Here is a 22957-nt window from a genome sequence, read left to right as displayed (position 1 = left end):
CTTATGAATGCAGTGAATGTGGGAAAGCCTTCATTGACAAATCTGCCCTCATTGTACATCAGAGAATTCATGGAGGGGAGAAATCCTATGAGTGTAAAGAATGTGGGAAGACCTTCTTACGGAAATCAGCCCTGGCTGAGCACTTCAGGTCACACACAGGGGAGAAACCTTACAAATGCAAGGAATGTGGGAATGCCTTTGGCAAGAAATCTTACCTCATTGTACATCAAAGAACTCATAGGGGAGAGAAGCCAAATGAGTGTAAGGAATGTGGAAAAACCTTCTTCTGTCTGTCAGCCCTGACTGCACATCAGAGAATTCACACGGGTGAAAAACCCTATGAATGCAGTAAATGTGAGAAAACCTTCTTTTGTCAGTCAGCCCTCAATGTGCATCTGAGAAGTCATACAGGAGAGAAACCCTATGAATGCCGTCAGTGTGGAAAGTTTCTGTGTACTAAATCTGCCCTCAGTGCACATCAGGTAATCCATAGAGGAAAAAAGTCTTTTGGATGTAATGAATGTGGGAAGTTTTTCTACCTTAAGTCAACACTCACTATACATCAGAGAACTCACACAGGAGAGAAGCATGGTGTGCTTAGTAAGTGGGGTAAAACATCCACTGTGAAGTCAGACTGCAGTGAAAATAAGGGAATGGATACAAAGGAGAATCTTTTTGAGTGTCACGAACACAGGCATACAGTCTACAAAAGTTCACGTGTATTCGTACACCAGAGAACTATATGGGAGAGACCTTATGAATGTGATGAATGTGGGAGAACCTACTGCCGGAAGTCAGCTCTCAGGGACCACCAGAAGACACACACTGGAGAGAGGCCCTATGAATGTAACCATTGTGGGAAAACCTTCGGTCAGAAGGTTTCCTTTACTGAGCATCAGCGAACTCACACTGGAGAAAAACCACATGTATGTAAAGAATGTGGGAAATCTTTCCGCCATAAGTCAGCCTTCATAGTCCATAAGCGAATTCACACAGGAGAAAAACCTTATGAGTGTAATGAATGTGGGAAAACCTACCGTCGGCTCTGGACTCTCACTGAACATCAGAAGATACACACAGGGGAGAAACCCTATGAATGTAATGTGTGTAAGAAGACATTTCGCTACAAATCAAACTTCCTTTTCCATCAGAAAACCACAAGGAATAAGATCCAACAAGGCGACAAATAGTTTACAGTATGCTAAAATCCTGAATATGTGTAAAGGAGTGAAATCTTAGCATCATAAGCACTGTGGGAAATTTTTCCACCATAATTCAGCCCTAACATAACACCAGAGAGCTCACACAGGTGAGGGACACAGTTTGAAAAATGTGGCCGAAGATTCTTTGTGAACTATAAAAATGTCCAACAGCATTTCAGACATGCCAAGTGTGCCTCCCTTTTAAATCATGAAACAAGATATTTAAAATCTAACTCTTACTTGATTACTTTCCAGTATTACTTGAATAGTGTATGTTACCAGATAGGAGGCCCAGTCTTCATTCCAAATCATTACCAGTTGTTCCTATAATAATTGAGTGATTTATAATTTTTGAGTTCATGATGTTTTAAAATCTCAGATTATACAACTGGTCTTTTAACTTGACAGTGTTACCTAGCAATAGACCCTAATCCCTTTATCTGTAAAGATGACAAAGAGAACTAACCATGGTACCCCCAACCCATAACAACAACCATACACGAACATTTGCTAAAGCTGAGTCATTGAAAGCCCTAAATAAGATGTTTCTAGTAGGAAGCACGGGATCACTCCTAAGTGGTCCCCAAGGCTTCAAACTAAGCCAAGAAAATAGCAGCTATAGTTAACAACAAAATAGCAAAAATGCAATAAGCAGACTTGAATAGCAAGGAGAATCTGGGTAGTGTTTGAATCAAAACCATGTCTCTCTGAGTTTAGGTTTTTTAACTAGCCACTCTGGAGAACAATAGAACATAGAAATTAGTGGTTACATCAATATATTTTCAAAAATCTCGATTTTCTAATAAGCATGTCCATAGAGGTGATACATAGAATTTACTTGTCAGCTTCTGAGTAAAGAAGTCTCTATTATGCCAAATAGAATCATCGTGTGGATGTATGCCTCTAGTCTAAACGCCATTTGTATGGAGTTAACGTCAAGTCCTGTTAGCCACAAGTTAGATTTCCATACACCCAGTCTTGCTCTCTGATGTGCTGCGCATTCTATACCAGGGAGGATGAAGTGAGTTCATCTCATTGGCAAAACAAGAGTCACTGGGCCTCTTGTCATAGGCATTGCCTATGACCAAGCAGGTAACTTGGCCTGTGCAATGGCCGCACTAAGTTGCATCCTCTGGTCTTGATAATGAGAGTTGTGACGTTTACTTCTTAAGGTAGAAAAGGGTGCCCTTTGTTTGAGTCACCAATTGAGACACCAATATGAACGTTTTACATCATCCAGTAAGGTTAACATACATTTGTGGACATATACATGTATTAAGTATATATTAATATGTACTTGAATATATGTATACCAATAACTTAGTTACTTTAAAGATTTAGCTGCTGCTGCAAGTGGAATTTTATTATCTTTTTTTTTTTTTTTTAATGACTGGTGAGATGGCTCAGCAGATCAAGGCATCTAAAGACCTAAGCTTAATCTTTGGGGCCCACATGATAGAAGGAGAGAACTGATTTTCCTGCAAGTTGTCCACTGACTTCCATGTGTGTGCTGTGGCATGCACAGGCACATACACAGTTTCTAAAAATAAGTAAAAATTTAAAATTAAAAAACAATTTTAATGTGTGATGACAACTTGTTTCCCCCATCAGATTGACCATGTTGATCTCAGGAAAAAAAAAATTTTTTTTTTTTGCTTGATCTTGTAAATTGTGAATTTTAGTTTATTATAAATGAAGTTGATGGATCATCTTGTAGTGTAGGTATTTTTGCTTGTTGAAGGTCTTTGCTTACCTGCTATCTAGTCCCTAGTGCTTGCAGTTGAGTTATTCAAAGAGTCACAATTCCACCCATTTTTTCCTTATTGGTTTGATTTGATGTTACATAGATGGAAATGTGTATGCTGAGGAAAAAAATTTCTTTTCAAATCTGATGAAAAATAGTCCACAAATGAAGTTCAGTGAACCTCAAAAAATAACTCACAAGACACATAAAACTTTAAGGGCCACTGAGATGGCTCAGCTGGGCAAGGCACTTGCTGTTGAAGTCTGGCAACCTGAGTTCAATCCCCAGAAGGCATATGAGATGGAAGGAGAGAACTGACTCCACAAAGTTTTTCTTTGTTTGTGCTCTGAGGCGTGCCCATGCACACACTAATAACAGTACATTTTAAATTGTTTAAAACTTTCAAGACATCAAAATTGATTAAATGGCAAAAATCTTTAAAAGTAGTTGAAGAAAGCAGGACATGACATGCAGGGTCTGCCAGCTTCCTACGCTGCTGTGACTCCCACACTGACCCGGAACAGCTGAAATCTGGGTCTCACAGACCCCAAGGCTGCCAAGTTTGAGGCCAAGTGCTGGAAGGACTGCTGTCTCGTGAAGGTGCTGGAGAGAGTTCCCTCTGGGCCTCCCACCTTCTGGTCCTTCTGCAGCTTGTGGCAACATGACTTTTACCTTTGTATTGCCTTCCCGTTGTGAATACCTGTCTGCATTTACCTTTCATCAGGACATGTTGGACCAGGGCTCCACGTTACTCTAGCATGAACTCCTCTTATAACAGCCTTATTATAAGTAAGGTCACATTCTGAGGTAGCAGTGGTACTGAGAACTTCAACATAAACTTTGGAGAGACAATCCTTATAACACAGGAAAATGTGTACAGTCTCTTCCTGTCCTAAAAATTACCCCCAACCTCACCAGCTTAAAACAATAGATGTTTGTCGTGTGAGAGACTTTTCCTGGGGAGTCAACACATCTACCCCAGAAAGAACCTATGACAGACCAAAGTACTGACTACACCGAAGTGTAATTTGGTGAACCAATGAGTTTATTAGAGTTAATAGGAATACAGATGAGGGTTATAGGAGCAGACGCAAATGCAACTGCATCACTGAACAGCCCACCCCAACATGGGTTATGATGCACATCTGCAAACCTGGAGCAGTTTGCAGGGAGCTCAACAGTCTGGGAATCTCTTCTACAACTTGGCTGGTCAGAGTCTTCTCCCTAGCAGTTATTTACTACTACTATAAAGCTGGGAAGGGCCTTCTAGAATCTTCACAAATTTTCAGATGTGATGTTGGTGTATGTATCTCTTGGGTCTCACGAACCTTTCCCTCTCTCCTGGAGGAAATGTTACAGTTCCAAGGAAACTGCTATACAGCAGGTCAGCAAGATGGCTCAGAGGGTAAAGGCGCTTGCCGTCACTCTTGACCTGAGGAGAGAACTGACTCCCATAAGTTGTCTTCTCATCTCCACATGCCATGTATGTATGTAGACACAGCCACCTCGTACACAAATAAATGTAATTTTAAAGCATTAAAAAATAAAATACTTCTTTTAGAGATGGGGATAATTACATGTTTCCAGTATGCATACTGGAAATTCTAGGAAGATGAAATGATGAGGTTATGTTCTGAGTAGTGAGGGAGGGTGGAGTCAACAAATAGAACCCAAATTCCCATGCTGGGTCATTGTGAGAAACGCTTCATGAGAGCATGTGAGTTGGTGGATTGGGTGGGAAGCCTGTGAATTTCCTTTATAATTGGTCACATAAAATCATTATGTGAGAGAACAGAAAAAAGATTTTTATAAATTGCCTGTTATTGATCAGACGGACATTGTTTTTCAGTTCTGCCTGACTGCTCTGCATTTATAAATACCTGACTCACTGCGTAGCACTGGAGGATCTTGGGAAGCTTAGGAAAGTCTGTGTTTCTCAGCTAAGGTCTTTAGGCCTTAGCCCTGTCACGTGCAGGGAGTGACAGGAGGACACTACTACCTTTGTGCTGCTGATGGTGAAATTGCTTGGTAAATTATCTCCTCTTCACTCCTGGTCCACCTGGAACCAGGTATTAGTTTAATGAGACAGCCACTTCTCTGGTGTAAGGTGGACATAGCATCCCCTAAATGGCTGTTTGTTCACATATTTGAACAAGGGCCAGACATGGTGGTGCATGCCTTTAATCCTAGCACTTGGGAGGCAGAAGCAAGCAGACCTCTGTGAGGCCAGCCTTTTCTCTATGAAGGCAGCCTGTTGTATATAGTGAATTCCAGGATAGCTGGGGCTATGTAGTGAGACTCTGTCTCAAAAGAAAACAGAAAAGATGATGAAAAATATGGACTGTATGCAACAGTCAGTTGGACCAGTGTTTCCTGCATTGTGGGCCCACCATATTTAGTGTGGTGTGTTCAGAAGCTGCTGTCTCATGCTTTTGCTCCCCCAGGGCTGTGTTCCACCCCAGTCTACATATTTGGGAGCACACCAGGAACTCCATCAACATGGCTTTCTCTCTTCCCCTCTCCTCAGCAGTGGCTGAGGTTTATGCCTTGCCTGCCCTGTGGTTTTTCTCTCAAGCTAATAGAATGATCAAGCTTTAAAAAAAGAAAAAGATTTCTCACAGAGATCTGACCTTAGGTGACTAGCGAAGTTGTGACATGATTGAGCTCATGTCTAATGCTGGGACTTAAAGTCCACAGGCTAAGCAGCGAGGGAAACAAGATGAGCATCAAGCGCAAAGACAAGCTGGCCCGACAAAAGCAGGTGGATGTGTGCCAGCATTCACTGTCCAAGCCACAGGGTGTAAGTGTTCTGTAGAAGTGATGCCATCCAGTGTGCTCCTAAATCATACTTAGCCCGGGTGCCAGAAGGATAGGAAGATCTCTATGAAGGGAGAGCAGCTGCAGACCTTTTCCCTGGCCCACAGCGGGGAGTCCATAGGCAAGAAGCACCATGGTTTGGTACGCCTTCTGTGCATGCAAACAATGCTTCTTCACTCCACCCTCCGGATGTCACACAGGTATGTCCCTTGTGCCCCACCCTCACTTTGAAACACAGGGAAGTGAACCAGGGGATGCAGACTCGGCCAAAGTAAGGTGAGACACTACAGTTGCCACTGTATTCTTTCCCTGCGGCACCTGGGATGGCAGTTCCCTTAGTCTCTCTCTGCCTGTGGTTTTTAGTCTCTGTTCAGTTCTCTTGCTCCTTTCTTAGATGTATTGTTTTGGGGGCCTGGGAAATGGAAATCAGAGGCTCCGAAGCAAGTAGTGGGGCCAGGTGTCAGCCCTGAGCTTTGAAGACACAGTGGTCATATTATGCCTCAGGATAGAGTCATCTTTAAGATAGCCAGTTAATCCTGAAGACCCTAGAATGTAGTTAAACAGCCAACTCTCTGAGGCATAGCTTTCATGTAAGTGAAAGGTTTCTGGGTCTCCGGGACAGAACTGTGGCTGGAGGCATTATCATAAGAATAACCTTTAGTTGGTTCCCAGATATAAGCCAGTTCCTTGGCCCAAAGTGGCTTCAGAAAGAACCTCCAAAGAAGACCCTGAAGTGTAGTCACTGGCTGTTAGGGTTTAAAACAGCCAGTGGATTCCTGCATCTGAATACTTGGTCCCCAGCTGGTGGCACTGTTATTAGAGCTTGTGGGGTCTGTTTGGCAGAATTGGGTCACTGGGGGTCCTTTGGGGATTATAGCCTGGCCCGTTTAGTCCTATTCTCTCTTCCTGGTCCATAAAGATGTGAGGAGCCCCTGTCACAAGCTCCTACTGCCGCAGACTGAGCTGCCCCACCCCTTGCCTTCCACAGTCCACAGCTGTGCCTGCCCCACCCCCTCTGCAGCATCTTCCTTGCCATGATGAATCAAGAGCTTCTGAAACTGAGTCAGAATAAATTCGCCCTCCATGAAGTTGCTTCAGGTGTTTTTGGCCCAGTGGTGAGAAAAGTTACAGTGACCTAGTGTGACTCTTCCTCCAAGCTTCTTGGGGATCCCTGTGATCATTTGCCTGAAGGACTGCTCTAGAGGAAGGGAAATAACCAGACATCCATGGGAAATTCAGTATTGGCTCAGAGAAAATGCCCATTCTGACAGTTTTCCACTACCACCATGTTCCACAGAGTGAGGATCAGAAGGTCAGGATGAGTGAAAGGATAATCAAATAAACAAATTCATTCTGTTGATAAAACAGTAACACATTGATCATTAGTTCCTGTTAGTTTCTTTTCCTGTTACTGTGACATAATTCTCTGACAGAGGTGACTTAAGGGGGAGAGGGTTTATTTCTGCTCACAGTTCAAGGTATGGACCATCACCGTGGGTAATTCACAGCTGCAGGAGTTTGAGGCAGCTGGCCACATTGCATCTGCAGTGAAGGAGCCTTGAGCAAGGCATAGGCATGCATGCTCGCTGCTCTGCTCCCTCTCCTTTTCATTCATTCCAGGGCCCAGCCCATGACATGTTTCTACCACACTCATGGTGGGGCTTCCTACCTCAATTACCCAATTAGAAAATCCCTCACAGGTATGCCCAGAGGCCCATCTCCCAGGTGATTCTAGGCTTTGTGAAGTTGACAGTTAACACCATCAAAGTCCCTTGCAGTCACCCTATCAGTCATCTGTGAAGACACGAGGCCTGTCCTCAGGCCAGCACACATCTTCCTTCAGGTCCATGTGCTTGTATCCACACACTGAAAAGGGACTACAGAAAATACCTGCGGTGGTGCCACTTGGACAACAGGAATTGAGTATACAAACTGGAAATGAGATCAGAAGACGATAATGTCTCAAATTAGGTACAAATTCCAATACAGTACAGGTCTTCCCAAGTCTAGGAAGTTGTGAAGAACCATAATTTAAAAGCAAAGATACAGCCGGGCGTGGTGGCCCACGCCTTTAATCCCAGCACTCAAGGAGGCAGAGGCAGGCAGATCTCTGTGAGTTCAAGGCCATCCTGGTCTACATAGTGAGTTCGAGGACAGCTGGGGCTACAGGGAGACGCTGCCTCAAAAAATTTTTTAAAAAAGTAGCAAAGATGCTGAGTTTTGTGTTACGACGTATATACCAAAATGTATCCACTTAATAGCTAAACCCATGAATGTTACTGTCCTGCCAACAAATCCATTATTACTAATGTTTTAGAATATTTTGAGTTATTTAGTAAGTTGGTTAATCACTTTAACATTGGTTTTTACTAAAATTTTTAATCACTTAATTACTACACTAGTCTCATCCAAAGTCATTAAGTGATAGTGCTTTTAAGAGACTTAAAAAAGACTCATAAAAACCAATTATTTTAAAGTGGAAATTAGATGCTGTGCAACAAAGACACTTAAACAAGTATAATGCACTGTGTAGTTAATTGAGGGAGAACACTTAAACACATCAGAGTGAAAGCCAAGAGAATTTAAAAGGAAGCATTAGAGCCCTGCCTTCCATAGAAAAGCAGATCCTTGAGAGAGCAGCCTTTCAGGGCCTATCTGCTCCACCAGGGGGCTCAGTGTTGAGCTGTGCAGATCATGGGTTTTCGCAGACTTTCATAAGCAAAATCCTTTCAGAGACTGCTCTATTGTTATGGGTGAGATTTGCAACATTTTTGGTTCAATTTTGTTCCTTGTATCCACACACCGAAAAGGGACTGCAGAAAATACCTGCGGTGGTGCCACTTGGACGACAGGAATTGAGTTTATACAAACTGTATTTGGTATTTACATGTGCTTTGAAACCCTTAGGAGGGGTGAATGATTTTTTACTACAAAAAAAGCTATGGCTTTATATTCTTATATAAAGTATATTTTATCAGGGGCTGGAAAGATGGTTCAATGGATAAAGTGCTTGCTGAGTTCAGAGCCCCAAAACCCAGGTACCACCACATGTACACCACACACACACCACATCACACCACACACATACCACACACACACACACATACATCACACACTACACACACACCACATAAACCACACACACCACACTACACACACACTAACACACACACATAAAAATTTAAAAATAAAGTATATTTAAAAATACTTTGTACCAGGTGTGTAGCACAAGACTTTAATCCCAGCACTCAGGAGGCAGAAGCAGGCAGACCTCTGTGAGATCGAGACCAGCCTGGGAAGTTCCAATCCAGCTGGGATTACAGCTGGGGTTGTCTCAAAAAGGCCAAAAAAAAAAGTAAAATAAATATTAAAATGTATATTGCAAGTTCTACCTACTTCAATGTATTATTTTGATATTTTACAATTTACATTATTTTTTAATATTTGCCTAATATCTCACCTTGTGGATTCCCATGTTTTTATTTTATTTTATTTTATTTTTATTTTTTATTTTTAAGTGTATGCATGCATTGCCTGTGTGTAGGTAAGTGCACCGGTGCCATGCAGTGCCCGTGGAGGACAGAAGAGGCTGTCGGATCCCCTGGAACTGGAGTTACGGACAATTGTTAGCTTCCGTGTGAGTGCTGGGATTCCAACCCGAGTCTTCTGCAAGAATAGCCAGTGTTCTTAACCACTGAGCCATCTCTCCAGCCCCTTATTTATTATTTTTATTTTATATGATGAGTGTTTTGCCAGCATGTATGTAAGTGCACCATGTACAGGCAATGCCTGTGGAGGCCAGAAGAGGGCATCAGATGTTAGCTGCCACGTGCACTGGTAACTGAACCTGGGTCCTCTGGAAGAACAAGTACTCTTAACTACTGAGCTGTCTCTCTAGCCCCTACCATAAGTTAATTTTTATGCTTAATTTTTTCCCAGTGTATTACTGTTAACATAAACCCCAGGGACCTAATGGACATGTGTCTTTGGGCAGTGATTTCCTTAGGTCTTATCCTGAGAGACAGATGGCCACATTAACTACATAGCATGCTGCTTTGAAATCTAGGATGGAGTGGCCTCTAAATTACTCTACAAATTATATTCCAAAAAGAAATTTATGAGAGGGAGCATTTCCGCAAACTTCTGCTCACAGTGGATGTCATATTTCTTTGTAATCTTTGCCTACTGTGAAGGGAAAAGTGTATTTAAACACTCGCATTTTTTATTTGTAGTTTATGGACTGCTGTCACATATTTATCCCTCATTTGCATCTCCCTTTTATTACCCATCCTTTACATCCATAGATCATGTTTATGGACCGTGATCTTCTTACAAACGTGTAAGAGATAGGTAAATGAAGCCAGCAAACCATTCCTTTCATATACTTAAGAAATATATTTTCCAATCTTACTTGATTTTTTTTTTTTCCTGAAAATAAGGTTTGGCATTTTTCTAGAGTTAAACCTGCCAGTCTTGTCTTTGGTGGCTGCCTCTCCTGATCCTTGCCCACAGATTAAATGAGAAGATTCTTTCCAATTTCCTCTAAGTAATTGGTGATTCATTGTCAGTGTGAAATCCCATCTATGTGAGATATATGCCACAGCATGTGGGTGCATGCTTGCTCCCCCGCCCCGTCCCTTGTTTCTAATTTTTTTTTAATTATAACTACTTTGTTTCTCTCCTCCCCCATCCAGCCCCCCACTTGGAAATGTCTCCTTTATCATAGTATTTTAAATTATTATGAACTCTTGGGTTTATACCTAGTCTTTAAGGGAGCGGTGGCAATTTTCATGCCTAAGTGGAACCACTCTGAATTATCAATTAAAAATTACTGGCTGCTATCTACGGACTTTTGTTCTTCAGATGAAATTTAGATTTATTAAGTAAAACAATAAACACAAAAGGAAAAACAAATTGACATCACATACTGAGATTTTGTTAAGGGCTATTGTATTGGACATTGGAGAAACAGCTCAGCATTGAGAGCACTGGCTGCTCTTGCAGAGGACCGGGGTTCAGTTCCCAGCACCCACATGGCCGCTAACAACCATCCATAACTCCAGTTCCAGGGATCCAATGCCCTCTTCCAATCTCTACAGGCATTGCACACACATGGCGCACTTATATACAGGCAGGCAATCAAATATATACATAAAATAAAAATAAAATATTTAGAGACTATTGTCTCTTCCCATGTAGGACAGCAGCCCCCATCTCTGGCCATGGCTTTAATGGCCCCCAGCTGAGTGCAATGCTTTCAGGAGAGCTTTGCCAAATTCTTGTTAGCTTAGTCCTAGATGTTGCATCCAACTGTGAATGGAACTTAGTAAGGTATTGTCTTCTTATCATTGGCATGGGAGAAACAGTCAATATAAAAGGATATGAACTTGTGCATCACCTGAAAGTATATTGACTTGCACATCATCAAAGTTAATATTACTGGGGACTGAGAGATGGCTCAATGGTTGAGAGTGCTTGTTACTCTTACAGAGGACCTAAGTTCACTTCCCAGCATGCACATCAGGCAGCTCACAACTGCCTGCAACTCCAGCTCCATGGGATACAATGCCCTCTTCTGGCTTCCACAGGCACTGCATTCACATGTGCATATATCCACAACACACACACACATACACACACACATCATTAAAATATTTTTTAAAACCTCTCTAAAGTTAATATTACCAAAGATGAGATGAACTGACATCCTGTGTGAAACTGACATGGTGTAATTAATGTGAAGAAGAAAGTGTCTCTTATGTAGGATTCCTGCCAAGGAATGTATAACCTGAATCTAAGTATAAAGCAGTCAGGATCCTGTTCCCATCTGCCCTCTAGGCTACTGGAGAGTGCCTGACTGTCTGGGACAAGTGTACCTTTCACCTCTTGTCAAAGAAGCTTCTTTTTACGGCAGATGGAGACTATTACAGAGTTTCAGAACTGGTCAAATGCAGAGAATAAGTGTCTGTGACATGCTTAACCCAAAGTGACACATCGATGCAACCTTTACACATCCAGAGGGGATGGATGACAGAAGACTGTTATAGGACAGGGTTCGTAAAAAAAAAAAATCGCCAACACCACTTTAAGAAAAGTAGCAAGGTAAATTTTAATTTTTGACCGGCCGGGCTGTCTATCTCAGGAGTAGAAGCAGCCCTGATAATTGTTAGGTCAGAGTTTTTATAGGATTACAGAATTATTAAAACTGGACACTTGTGAACCAGTCAGGTTTGTACAACATAGAAGAATTTTGATTCTATTAATCAACAACCAATCATTATACAAACAAGTGATAGTCATATAACTTGGCAATCAACTTTGTGACCTTAAAAACTTGTCAACTATTTTAGCCATAATAAGTATAATAAGACAGTCAAGGTAAATGACTTCTAGGTGGTCATACAATAACAAGATAACAAGGGTGGTCTTATGCCCTGTGTCAAGATGACCCAAGATAGCAAGCGGATTACAGAAGTGAAAACAAGCTGGTTAGTCAGATGTATAATGTCTGGAATTAGCACATTCCATGATTCATGGCTAGGGAAATTTTCCAAGACCCAAGGTTGGCCCCAACCCCTTTGGAGTGGAGCAAAGTTGCTGCTGAAATGGCTCTGAACAGAATGGAGTAACTTAGGGAAATTTGCTGAGCCAGTTCAATGACCACAAGGAAACAGTCTTCTAGACAGCTGATCAGTTACTAATATGAACTCACAGCAATGGTTACAGCATACACAAGTCCTATGCAAGCTCAAACCAGACAAAATCCCAGCATGACATGGGGATAAGAAATCCCAACCCAACCTAAGGCACTTTTGACAATTGATAGCTGCTGGGAGGAGGAAGACACAGTCTTATAGGTCTGGAACTCTTGGTGAGCCCAGTGGATGGACCCACACTGAAGGACATTTGGGGACACAAATCAGATTCTATAGGCATATATATATTATATATGTATGAATACATTAAATTGGGCAGGGGCAGTGGGATGAGGTACAGATAGGGGAGGGATTCTAAATATCATCAAACTATATTGTATGAAAATTCAATTAAAAAAAAAGAAAGTAGATTCAGATAAAGATAGTCCCCCAAACAGCCCAGGTGTCCTGTTCGAAGTCATCAGTGTCATGAATACAGAGATACAGAGAGAGGCTACAGAGCCAGGTTAAGGGGTTGTAAACTGTCCTGAACTGGATCTCCAATTTAAAAACTGGGATCTCATTGAGGCCACAGGTGAAATCTGAACTTGGTGGTGAGATTAGGCTAGCATGCAGCAGAGCTCAGTATGTTGGACTTGGTGCTTGTGTGGTGATGTATGTAATGTGCATTCATGTTCTCAGAGGTGTCAGCTCATGTTTACAACTTACTCTGAAACAGTAAGAAAGAAAAAAGGAAGGCAGTTGAAGAAGTGCATGTGGTCAGATGTTCAGAATTAGCAGCTCTCAGGAAATGCTTTACAGATTTCAGTCACAATGAACCATCCCTGCAGCTTTTCTGACAGTTGGGAGTTTGTCAAAATAAAAAGGGAAAGGGGGCTAGAGAGATGGCTCCGCAGTTAAGAGCACTTGCTGGTCTTCCAGAGGATCTGGGTTCAATTCCCAGTACCCACAAGGAGGCTAACAACTGTCAATAACTTCAGTTTCAGGGGACTCCGGCATCCTCTTCTGACCTCCATGGGCATTATAGGAAACAGGCACATTTACATACATGCAGGCAAAACACATAAAAGCTAATAAAAATAAGATATTTAGGGGCTGGAGAGATGGCTCAGAGGTTAAGAGCAATGGCTGCTCTTGAGAGGACCCAGGTTCGATTCCCAGCACCCACATGGCAGCTAAGAACCGTCCTTAACTCCAGTTCCAGGAGAATCTGAAGCCCTCTTCTGACTTCCACAACATTGCACGACACTCTGTCCACTTGATGTGTCCTTTCTGACATCTTTACAGTGGTGATTTAACACACAGGCTGGGCAGACGTGGTGGGCACGCACCTTTAATCCCAGCACTTGGAAGCAGAGGCATGTGGATTTTGGTGAGATGAAGGCCAGTCTGATCTACATAGATAGTTCCAGACCACCTGGGACTACAGGGAGTTCCTAAAAAAAAAAAAATTAAATTAAATTAAATATTTTAAAATAAAATTAAAAGGGAAAGAAGGTAAGAAGCTAAGAGTGTAGCTCAGTGGCAAGGTGTTTACATAGCATGCATGAGAACCTGGGTTCAATTCCCTGCATACATGTGTACACATACATGCACACGCCACAAACCAGGGTAAGAAAACAATTTGCATATTTAATGAAAAACCCAAAATAGCACATTAAACTCTAGTCTAGGTCCCCGTTTCAATAAAATCAGCACCTAATATTAACCACACTCATCAATGGGAAGGGAAATAATGAGCCAGCTCCTTTGATCGGACTATTCGCCATCTCGTAGTTTTAGTGTATTATTTTTGATAGCCAGTTTTGTGTGCAAGTATTATTTGCATTTGAGAGAGAAACCTTGCAGGTCATGTTCATCTTTGGCGATATTGCATGACTCTTTTCTGTACACAGTTCATGCCTTGCTTTGTTTACTGTGCGGTGACAGTGGCTGCAAGTGGCACCCACAAGGCCCCACGCAGCTCCTGCAGCAAGGCAAGAACTCTTGCAATGCCCCCTGGGAGGGGCGCGAATGGAGGGCCTGGGAGGGTCGCGGGAACTGGTCCTTCATTGCTCCTGCTGCGCATGTGCAGTTCTTCCTCATTGTTCACTCCCGCGTCTGACTTGGGGCGGCGGAAACCCTCACAACCTACGCGTCGCTCAGTGACCGGGTCCCCAGGACAGGCGCGCCCCACGGGTGAGAGCATCTGGAGGGTTGCTTTGCTAGGTTTGGGGGCGGCTTACGTCTGCTGCTGGGGAAAGCTAACACCCGTGTGGGTCCTGGGGGCGCAGAGCCGGACACTGTCTCCTGTGGCTGCAAAGCTCGGTGGACCGGGGGTCTCCTCCAACAGGAAGGGCTCGGGGCACAGGCTTGGTGGTCGGAAGAAAGTGCGCTGGGGAAGGCGTTAGCTGCCGACAGCGGCTCCGAGCTCAGCAGCTCCACATCCACCCCTCAGGATGAAGATGGAGTCCGGTGACACCTGTCCCATTCTGTAGGCAGAAGGCTCTGCAGCTTAGCAGGCTGATTTCAGAGCCGAGTTCAAATTCTAGCTCTACTATTGAGTCCCCATGGGCAAGATGAGGAACCCGAGACTCAGCTTCCCCATCTATATTTGGAATTTTTCCCTCAAGTCTGCCTCAGGGCTGTTCTGTGCAGGGCGTAAGCCCCCAGCAGGGCTACTGGTATCATTCTTCCTGTTCAGGAAGCCCTGTGCAGCATTTGGCCCCCAAAGACCCCTGAAAGTCGGTGTTACAACACTACTTTAGCAGAGAAGAAAGTCAAGACTCCAAGAGCAAAGAGCGTGTCTTGCAGAGGAGAGTTGGGATGCAAACTCTAAATGATTCATTTCCAAATCTTAGGCTGGGTTTGACCTGCAGGGCCGAGGCAAGGAGTTCACCACCTCACCAGAGACCTGTCAGTCAGCAGAGGTTGGGCCATCTTCCAATGGAAAGAGGTGAGCTGGGCCAGCCAAGGGTGGTGAGCTAGGGGTAGACTGCTTGGAAGGAGGAGGTGCAGTGGAGGGCTGGTGAGGAGACATGGTTAAGAGGAAGTGTGGGGTCCACGGGATCCACAGGGTCCATGCCTCCTGGAGACGCTTCTCAGATTCTGCAGAGCCCTCAAGTCACAGTCATGCCACCCACAGGGACTTCTGTTTCAGGAGTATGCCATCGAGCAGTCCTTAACATGGTTTCTAGAGCCAGACTGCCAGGGTTTGAGCCCAACCCCACCACAACAGTGGCTTTACCCGCCTCCCCATTTCCTAGTCCCTAAAATGGGAGCAGCAGTGCTTACCTCCTGCTGATTATAAGATCTGAATGAGGCCATGAGTGGAAAGTTCTCAGAACAATGTGTGCGAGGTCCAGCACCATCAGATATTGGTACCCAGGATCAGCACCAGCTCATTATAGTCTGAACATGTGCTTATTTGTACCTTGACAATCAGTGAGATTCCTGACTCCTGGGCCTCTGTCTACATGTCTCAGCTGAGTCGTTTCTTAATAAAAACAAAAAATCATTTGAAGATAGTGAAAGCAAAGAGCTAATTTTTAAATAGACTTCACCTAAAGCACACTCATCTCTGCTGTCAGCACTGCCTATGAATTCTTGAAGTTGGCTCTGGAGAGATAGCTCAGCCGTTAAGAGCACTTGGTGCTCTTGTCGAGGATGTACATTGTGTGGCTCATAACTGCCTGTAACTCAAGCTACAAGGGATCTGATGCCCTCTTCTGGCCTCAGTGGGCACTTGCATTCATGTTCAAATATACACACAGGCAGAGACACATACATGTAAATAAAGATAAAATAAATCACAGAAAATAATAAATTATTTGAGTTAAGGAGTTAAGTTAAAATTATATGTAGAGGGAGTTGGAGAGATGGCTCGGTGGTTAAGAGCACTGACTGGTCTTGCAGAGGACCCAGGTTCTGTTCCCAGCATTCCCATGAGTGTTAACGGATCAGTAACTCCCGTTCCAGATGATGTAGCACCCTCTTCTAGCCTCTGTGGGCATTGCACAACATAGGTGCACCTGTATACCTACAGTCAAAACACTCATACACATAAAATAAAAATAAATCAAAAAAATTTTTTTTATTTTATGTGTATGAGTGTACTGCCAGCATGCATCTCAGTACACTCATGTCACGCAGTGCTGCAGAGGTCAGAAGAGGGTGCAGATCTCCTGGAACGGGAGTTATAGAAGGTTTCTACATAGCAAGTTGCAGGCCAGCCAGGGCCACAGGGTGAGACCCTGTCTGAAAACAAACAAGGGCTGGAGAGATGGCTCAGTGGTTAAAAGCACTGGCTGCTCTTGCAGAGGACCTGGGTTTGATTCCCAGCACCCACATGGCAGCTAACAACCATCCATAACTCCAATTCCAGGGGGTCGGATGCCTCTTTTTGGCCTCCACAGGCATTGCATACACATGGTACACTTAGATACATGGAAGCAAAGCATTCATACGTAGAATTAGTAATGATAATAATAATAATAATAATAATAATAATAATAATAATAAAGAGGCCGTGAACATTGTGGGAAGCCCACAGGAAGCCAGCACTGACTCCCCACCTGCTTCTGAGCAGCCCTCTATCTGTACCTTCTGAAGTACTGGAGTGATGTGTCCCCCACGTGGCCGTGCATCAGCACACGCATGTGGATTTTAGCAAGCTGAGGGCCTTAAAAGTGCCAGTGTTTCTCACAACTTTGCCCCCTCCTTCTCCCACAGTCCTGCTCCAAAGTCCTGGAAGTTCTGGAACTCCCGGAGCAGAAGACAATGGACACAGCCCAGGTGAATCTTGGCTTATTACTCCACCTTCTCAGCTAAGCGTAGTTCTTTGAGTTTTTGGTAACCACACTTCCTTGTCAGTTTTTTTCCGACGAGGGCCTTTCCTGACTCCCCCGCATCATCATTTCACTGTTTCTCTTGAACTGTTAACATGCACACAGCATAGATCCCTATCTATCAGCACCAGGCATTGCTTTTACCAATGATATCACCTGGTTCAGCTCTCTCTCGAGAGTCTCATTTTATGGGAACCATCTAAATGCTCCTCTTTTTCCACTTTATATCCTCTTTAAAAAAATATTTTATTTATTATTTTTATCTTATGTGTATGAGTGTTTTGCCTGCATGTATGTAAATGCACCTGTGTCATGCAGTGCCCACAGAGGCTAGAAGAGAGTCAGATCCCTTGTAACTGGAGTTACAGACAGTTGTTAGCCACCATGTGGGTACTGGGAATCAAACCCAAGTCCTTGGAAGAACAACAAGTGTTCTTAACCGCTGAGCCATCTTTCCAAACCTCTTATATCTTTATGTAATACATATTTTTAATCCTTTGTATCACACCTTCTAGCTACTTAAACCATAACAATTTAAATTTAAATATGCATTTCTGGTTATTTTTGCTGCCCCTAATTGTGGCATAGAGTGACAAAGTTGATCAGCTGTAATATTATTACTTTAAAATTTTATTACATTTATTTACTTGTATGGGGGCATGCGTGCTAGAGTGTGAGTGTGGAGGTTAGAGGATGACTTTGGGGAGTCGGCTGTCCTTCTACCTTGTGGGTCCTGGGGATCAAACTCAGGTCACCAGACTTGGCAGCAAGCACCTTTACCTGTTGAGCCCCCTCACCAGCTCCATCTGTAGTATTATTTATAATGTAGAGCTGCTTGTCGTGTTCCAACTGCTGTTAAATTCCCTCCCTGGATTAACTCATATGAATCTGAGCACATTATTGGGTACACTTACATTGCACCCTTTTTACTGTGAGTTACAAAGAGTTAGATAATTCTCAAATGCTTGTGATGAAGTAGTTTGAAGGGTACATCTTAGATATTTGGTCAGATGGAGACCACCTCAAGTTCAAGTTCACTGTAAGTTTTCCACAGATGCTGGGGGTTAATTTTCATCGTTTAGCATTGAGGCCACTGGGCATCAAGCATCTTCCTTAACTCTGGCAGCTGTACTTGGGCAGAAAGAAGGTTTGAGGCGCCCTCTGCTGACCACAGAGGAGCAGGTGGTCTGTTTTCAGTGGGTGTTTTTTTACCTTAATCCACCTAGCAGTGGCCCCACCTCCTGAAGCAGCTGTCCTTCAGAGTTTCAGGGGTTCTGGGATTGGTACCCACGGTGTGTGGCTTTGTGTGGGATCGCAAGTACCTCGCGGGCACACCCGATGCACAGCAGCTCTCGCCGCCTCTCGCTGGCACCTGTCTGTCTGCCGTGATTGCCAGCTGTTGGGTTTTCTCCTCTGGGACTCTACTGAGTTTAGTGGAAGGTGCCTGGCATAGTGTAACTGCTGGTCTGCCCTGGGAACCTAGGTGTCTGAAATGCTCTGCTTGGTCCAGTGAATGAGGGAATAGTTAACTGAGTCTGGATCCAAATCCTCTTCCCTCTGAGTATTGTGAGAAAGTCCACAGTCTCCTAGCACTGGAGTGAACAAGAGGAGGGTGCGCTCACTCCTCTGTCACTACCAGCTCCTTTGTTCCTTCTTCACTTCATTTATTCTTGCTGTCAAATGTTTCACCAGGTCACCAACATGACACTTCTTGCAGTGTGCCCTCCTGGCTCATGACTGTCCTAATAAGGTGAGGACTGGGCTACTCGGAAGTCTTCAGTTCTTTCCACCTTTGCTTCCTTCCCACCTTCCTCTCTGTCCTGGGCACCAGGAAATCCCACCGGAGCCTCCTCTCCACCCACTGTTTGCCTTTCTTGGCTTCTATCTCATTTCTGTTTTCCTGTGTCTTTGGTCTTCGAGTTGAGAGGGTTTTGTTCATTTTATGTTTTGTTCCCATGCCTTCTCCTGAGGGGGTTTTCTGCTTCCCCAAATCAGTAACAAAGCATTTAGCCTTTCTGTGCCTTTTCTTTCTCATAGAAAACTTCCACATGGAAGCAACACTCTTTCTCACATCAACTTGGAGACTGGTTTGAATGTTTGAACACTATTTTTTTAATGTTTTCATTTATTGTGTGTATATACTTGTGCTATGACATACAAGTGGAAGTCAGAGGACAACTCTCAGCAGAAGTCAGATCTCTCCTTCTACCATCTACCATGTGGATTCTGGGGCTCAAACTCAGGTCCTTATGATTGGTCCCAAGCCCCTTTATTGGCTGAGCCATCTCATCAGACCAACAGTATTTTCTTCAATATCTTTTCTTATTTTTTAAAAATATTTTTATTTATTTTTATTTTATGTGTATGCATGTATTGCCTGCATGTAGGTAAGTGGACCCGTGTCGTGCAATGCCCACGGAGGACAGAAGAGGACGTCAGATCCTCTGGAACTGGAGTTACGGACAGTTATTAGCTGCCATGTGGGTGCTGGGATTCAAACCCGGGTCTTCTGCAAGAACAACCAGTGTTCTTAACCACTGAGCCATCTCTGCAGCCCCTATTTTTTAGTTTTTTATTTTATTTCATTTTGCAATGGTGAGGACTGATCCTTGGGCAGTTCCGACAAGTGCTCCACCAGAGCCACACCCCCAGCTCTTTTGTCAATATCTTAATTAAACTTGTTTTCATTTTGCCAATCTTTCCATCTCAGTGTTTATCTTGAAGCTACCATTTCTTTCTCAGGCTGCTTTTCTTCCACAGTCTGCAGGTCCTTTCCCGGCGCTTGCTTTCCTGGCTGTAGTTTCCCCTCCTGTCCCAGCCCTTTTCTGTTTTCTGTTGATGAGGGAAGCAGAGCCCCCACTGGACCCACCCAGGCGGCATTTAATTTACCCTGCAACATGGAGCTCTGTTTCCACAGCAGGCTTTCCTCTTGAGTGGAGGTCTGGCTTGGGGTCTTTCACGAGAGGTGCTGGGAGAAGTCTAAGGCTGTTGTCTTTTGGTGATGTGGATTAGAACAAGAGGCAAGCTCAAGAGGACTCCTCCCCTGGCCAAACAGAACAGACTTTGCCTAACTGTAGCACATGTTTGTCTGCTCCCCCAGAATTTCCTGAAAAGAGAAATGCTCTATGTCAGAGCACTATGCACAGTGCTGGGCTTCTGACTAGTCACAAAGTTCCCACAGACTCTGGGGACAGTTCTCTGCTTGTTATGGGGGACAATCTCCTGAGCACTAGTCCTCAGGTGAGAATCTGGCAATCCATCTGCTGATCACGTTCCTGATGAGCTCCCAACTCACATAGCTTCTGAGCTCAGATGCCTTGCTGGGAACTGAATGGAGACTGAAGCTTTGCACAGTCTACACCTGTGGTAAAAGGCAAATGGTGCCTGGGGTAGCAGCCTCCCACTCACTGCCAGAAACTAATAGAAACCTCTCACCTGCCTGTGGCCCTGCCTGCCTATAGCCCTGCCTGCCAATGGCCGGTCCCTGCCCTCTTCTGTGGTGATTAGCCTGGAGCTTTTGGGCTTCTTTCTGAAGGTATTGTGGGGCAGAAGAGACAGATGTGTGTGAAGTGAATCCAAGCGTGTTCTTTACTCTTGAACTCGTCATCTCTGAGAGACTCCGGACTCATTCAACAGCTGTTTCTTGAATGGCACTGTGGACCAGAGCCAGGTCCCTTCTTGGGCTCCAGGGTCATCCCCTACTTGTCCTCCAACTCTGCACCCCAACCTCCATGTTCTTTGTGGACAATTTCTCCCCTTCTGATGGCTTCGGATACCACAGAGATATGCCTGATTTCTAAAATTGTATCTTTAGCCCATATCCCTCTCCTGAGTTCCAAGACCTATATCTACCTGTCACCTGGACATCTCTACCTGTGTGTCACAGATACCTGGAGTGTACTACACTGCCCCTCCCTCCCTTCCTCCTTCCATTCCTCCTTCCCTCCCTCCCTGTCTCTCTGTCCCTCTCTCCTTCCATCTCTCTCTCTCTCTCTCTCTCTCTCTCTCTCTCTCTCTCTCTCCCCATCTCTCCCTCCCTGCCTCCCTTTATTCCTAATACATTCTTTGGCCTGTTCCATCTCTCTCTGTACGGTACGTAGCAGCAGCACCAGCCCTTTACCTTCACTGCATAACAATTGTCAGTTAATTCCCTGGAGAATCTGTCTGAAGTTTCCATCCCTGCCACAGCCGCATGTTACAGTGTATTACCAGTCTGTTACCATCTCTCTAACTTCTCATTAAAACGGTTTCCAAACCCTGACCAGCATGTTAGGTCTGGTAATTCTTTGTAGTGGGGATGACCTATTCCTTGTAAGATACTGACCAGCATGTTAGGTCTGGTAATTCTTTGTAGTGGGGATGACCTATTCCTTGTAAGATACTGAGCAGCATATCTGAACATGGCCACGAGATGGCAGTAGCAACTTCTCAATTTTAACAAGAACAAACTCCCCCAGATGCCACTGTCCATAGCGGTGATCCCCATAGAACAGCCTTGCTTCCCCAAGAGGTTCATAGGTCAGGCCAGGGGTGCATGGAAAGAAAGTACTAGAATATCCATTAACTTTTCTTCTTTAAAAATTAAGAAAGTTCTTGGACTTTACTTCTGATGAGTGGGTCAAGAGTTGTGTCCATACCCTGAATGAGGAGTGTCCAGGGACTTTAGCTGGTGGAGGTCACTGCTCCACTGGAGAAAAGTCGGTATCCTTTCTTTGACCCCTAATCACTTCCACAGTTCTTCCTCCAACTGAGCCGCCAGCGTTCCTCCCTCACACCACATTCCCTGTAACTCCTTTGTCAGGTATGTTTTCAATACTCTGTGCATTTGTGCCTGCTGCTGCCCCACATCCCCACAGAGCTCACAGCCCACGTGCAATCACAACTTCATGAAAGGGCTGATGAAATGGCTCAGTGGATCGGCTCAGTGGATTGGAGTGCTTGCTGTGCCATCGTCAGGCCTGAGTTCCAGTCCCCAGCATCCTTGCTAAAAAGCTAGGCATGGTGGTGCACAGCTGTAATCCCAGCACTGAGAGGCAGAGACCAGGGAATGACAGGGGGAAGAACAGGGGGTGGACTGACCAGTCAGACTAGCCAGTCTGTGATCTCCAACTTTATCAAGACACATTCTCTCAAGAGGTTAGGGAGCTGGCTCAGTAGGTAAAAGCATTTGCTACACATACCTGATGATTTAAGTTCAAATCCTGAGAACTCACATAAAAGCCAGACACAGTGGCACATGCATCTATAATCCCAGATTACATTCAGGAGATGGGAGACAGTGACAGAAAATTTCCAAGAGCTCTTGGGCCAGCTGGCCTGGTGGTGAAGCGATCCTGTCTCCAACAAGGTGGGAAGATGGAACCAAGACCTGAAGGTTTTCCTCTGACCTCCACATATGCATCATGGCATGTATGGTCCCACACCCTCACACACAAACACACACAAAATTAATTAGTTAAAAAAATAAGGTGGAGAGCTATTGAGGCGGATACCTGACATTGATCTCTGGCCTCCACATGTGCATACAACTGCATGTATCTCTCTGTGCTGGATAGCTTTAGTGTCAACTTGACACACCTGAGTTGAGGGATCCTCAATTGGGGAATTGCCTCTATTGTACTGGCCTGTGGCCATGTCTGAGGGACATCTTCTTGATGAGTGATGTGGGAGGGCCCAGCCCACTGTGGGTGGTGCCACCCCTGGGCAGGTTGG

At 44.3% G+C, this 22957-nt stretch overlaps 2 protein-coding genes across 2 annotated transcripts in view; both read left to right on the top strand.

Moving 5' to 3' along the window:
* On the top strand, nucleotides 1-2081 carry Znf334 (zinc finger protein 334; the record flags this gene model as incomplete). The annotated part of the gene is given in 1 exon segment (XM_008854626.3): nucleotides 1-2081. A coding segment is annotated over 1 exon segment (1190 nt), but the record flags the coding sequence as incomplete, so codon positions are not given.
* Nucleotides 2082-5665: 3584 nt separating this feature from the next.
* LOC103751239 (putative zinc finger protein 487) overlaps nucleotides 5666-22957 on the top strand; it is a 23754-nt gene continuing 6462 nt past the window's right edge. The window contains exons 1-4 of the mRNA XM_029556922.1: nucleotides 5666-5746; nucleotides 5800-5904; nucleotides 6002-6034; nucleotides 17130-17192. Of these exons, the coding sequence (XP_029412782.1) occupies nucleotides 5666-5746; nucleotides 5800-5904; nucleotides 6002-6034; nucleotides 17130-17192 (282 nt within the window). The remainder of the gene's footprint in view (nucleotides 5747-5799; nucleotides 5905-6001; nucleotides 6035-17129; nucleotides 17193-22957) is intronic.

This window comes from Nannospalax galili, unplaced genomic scaffold (genome assembly GCF_000622305.1).
Source record: "Nannospalax galili isolate Female #2095 unplaced genomic scaffold, S.galili_v1.0 scaffold2227, whole genome shotgun sequence".
NCBI lineage: Eukaryota > Metazoa > Chordata > Mammalia > Rodentia > Spalacidae > Nannospalax > Nannospalax galili.
The sequence above is the reverse complement of the archived record's forward strand: the minus strand, read 5'-3'. Positions and strand labels throughout refer to the sequence as shown.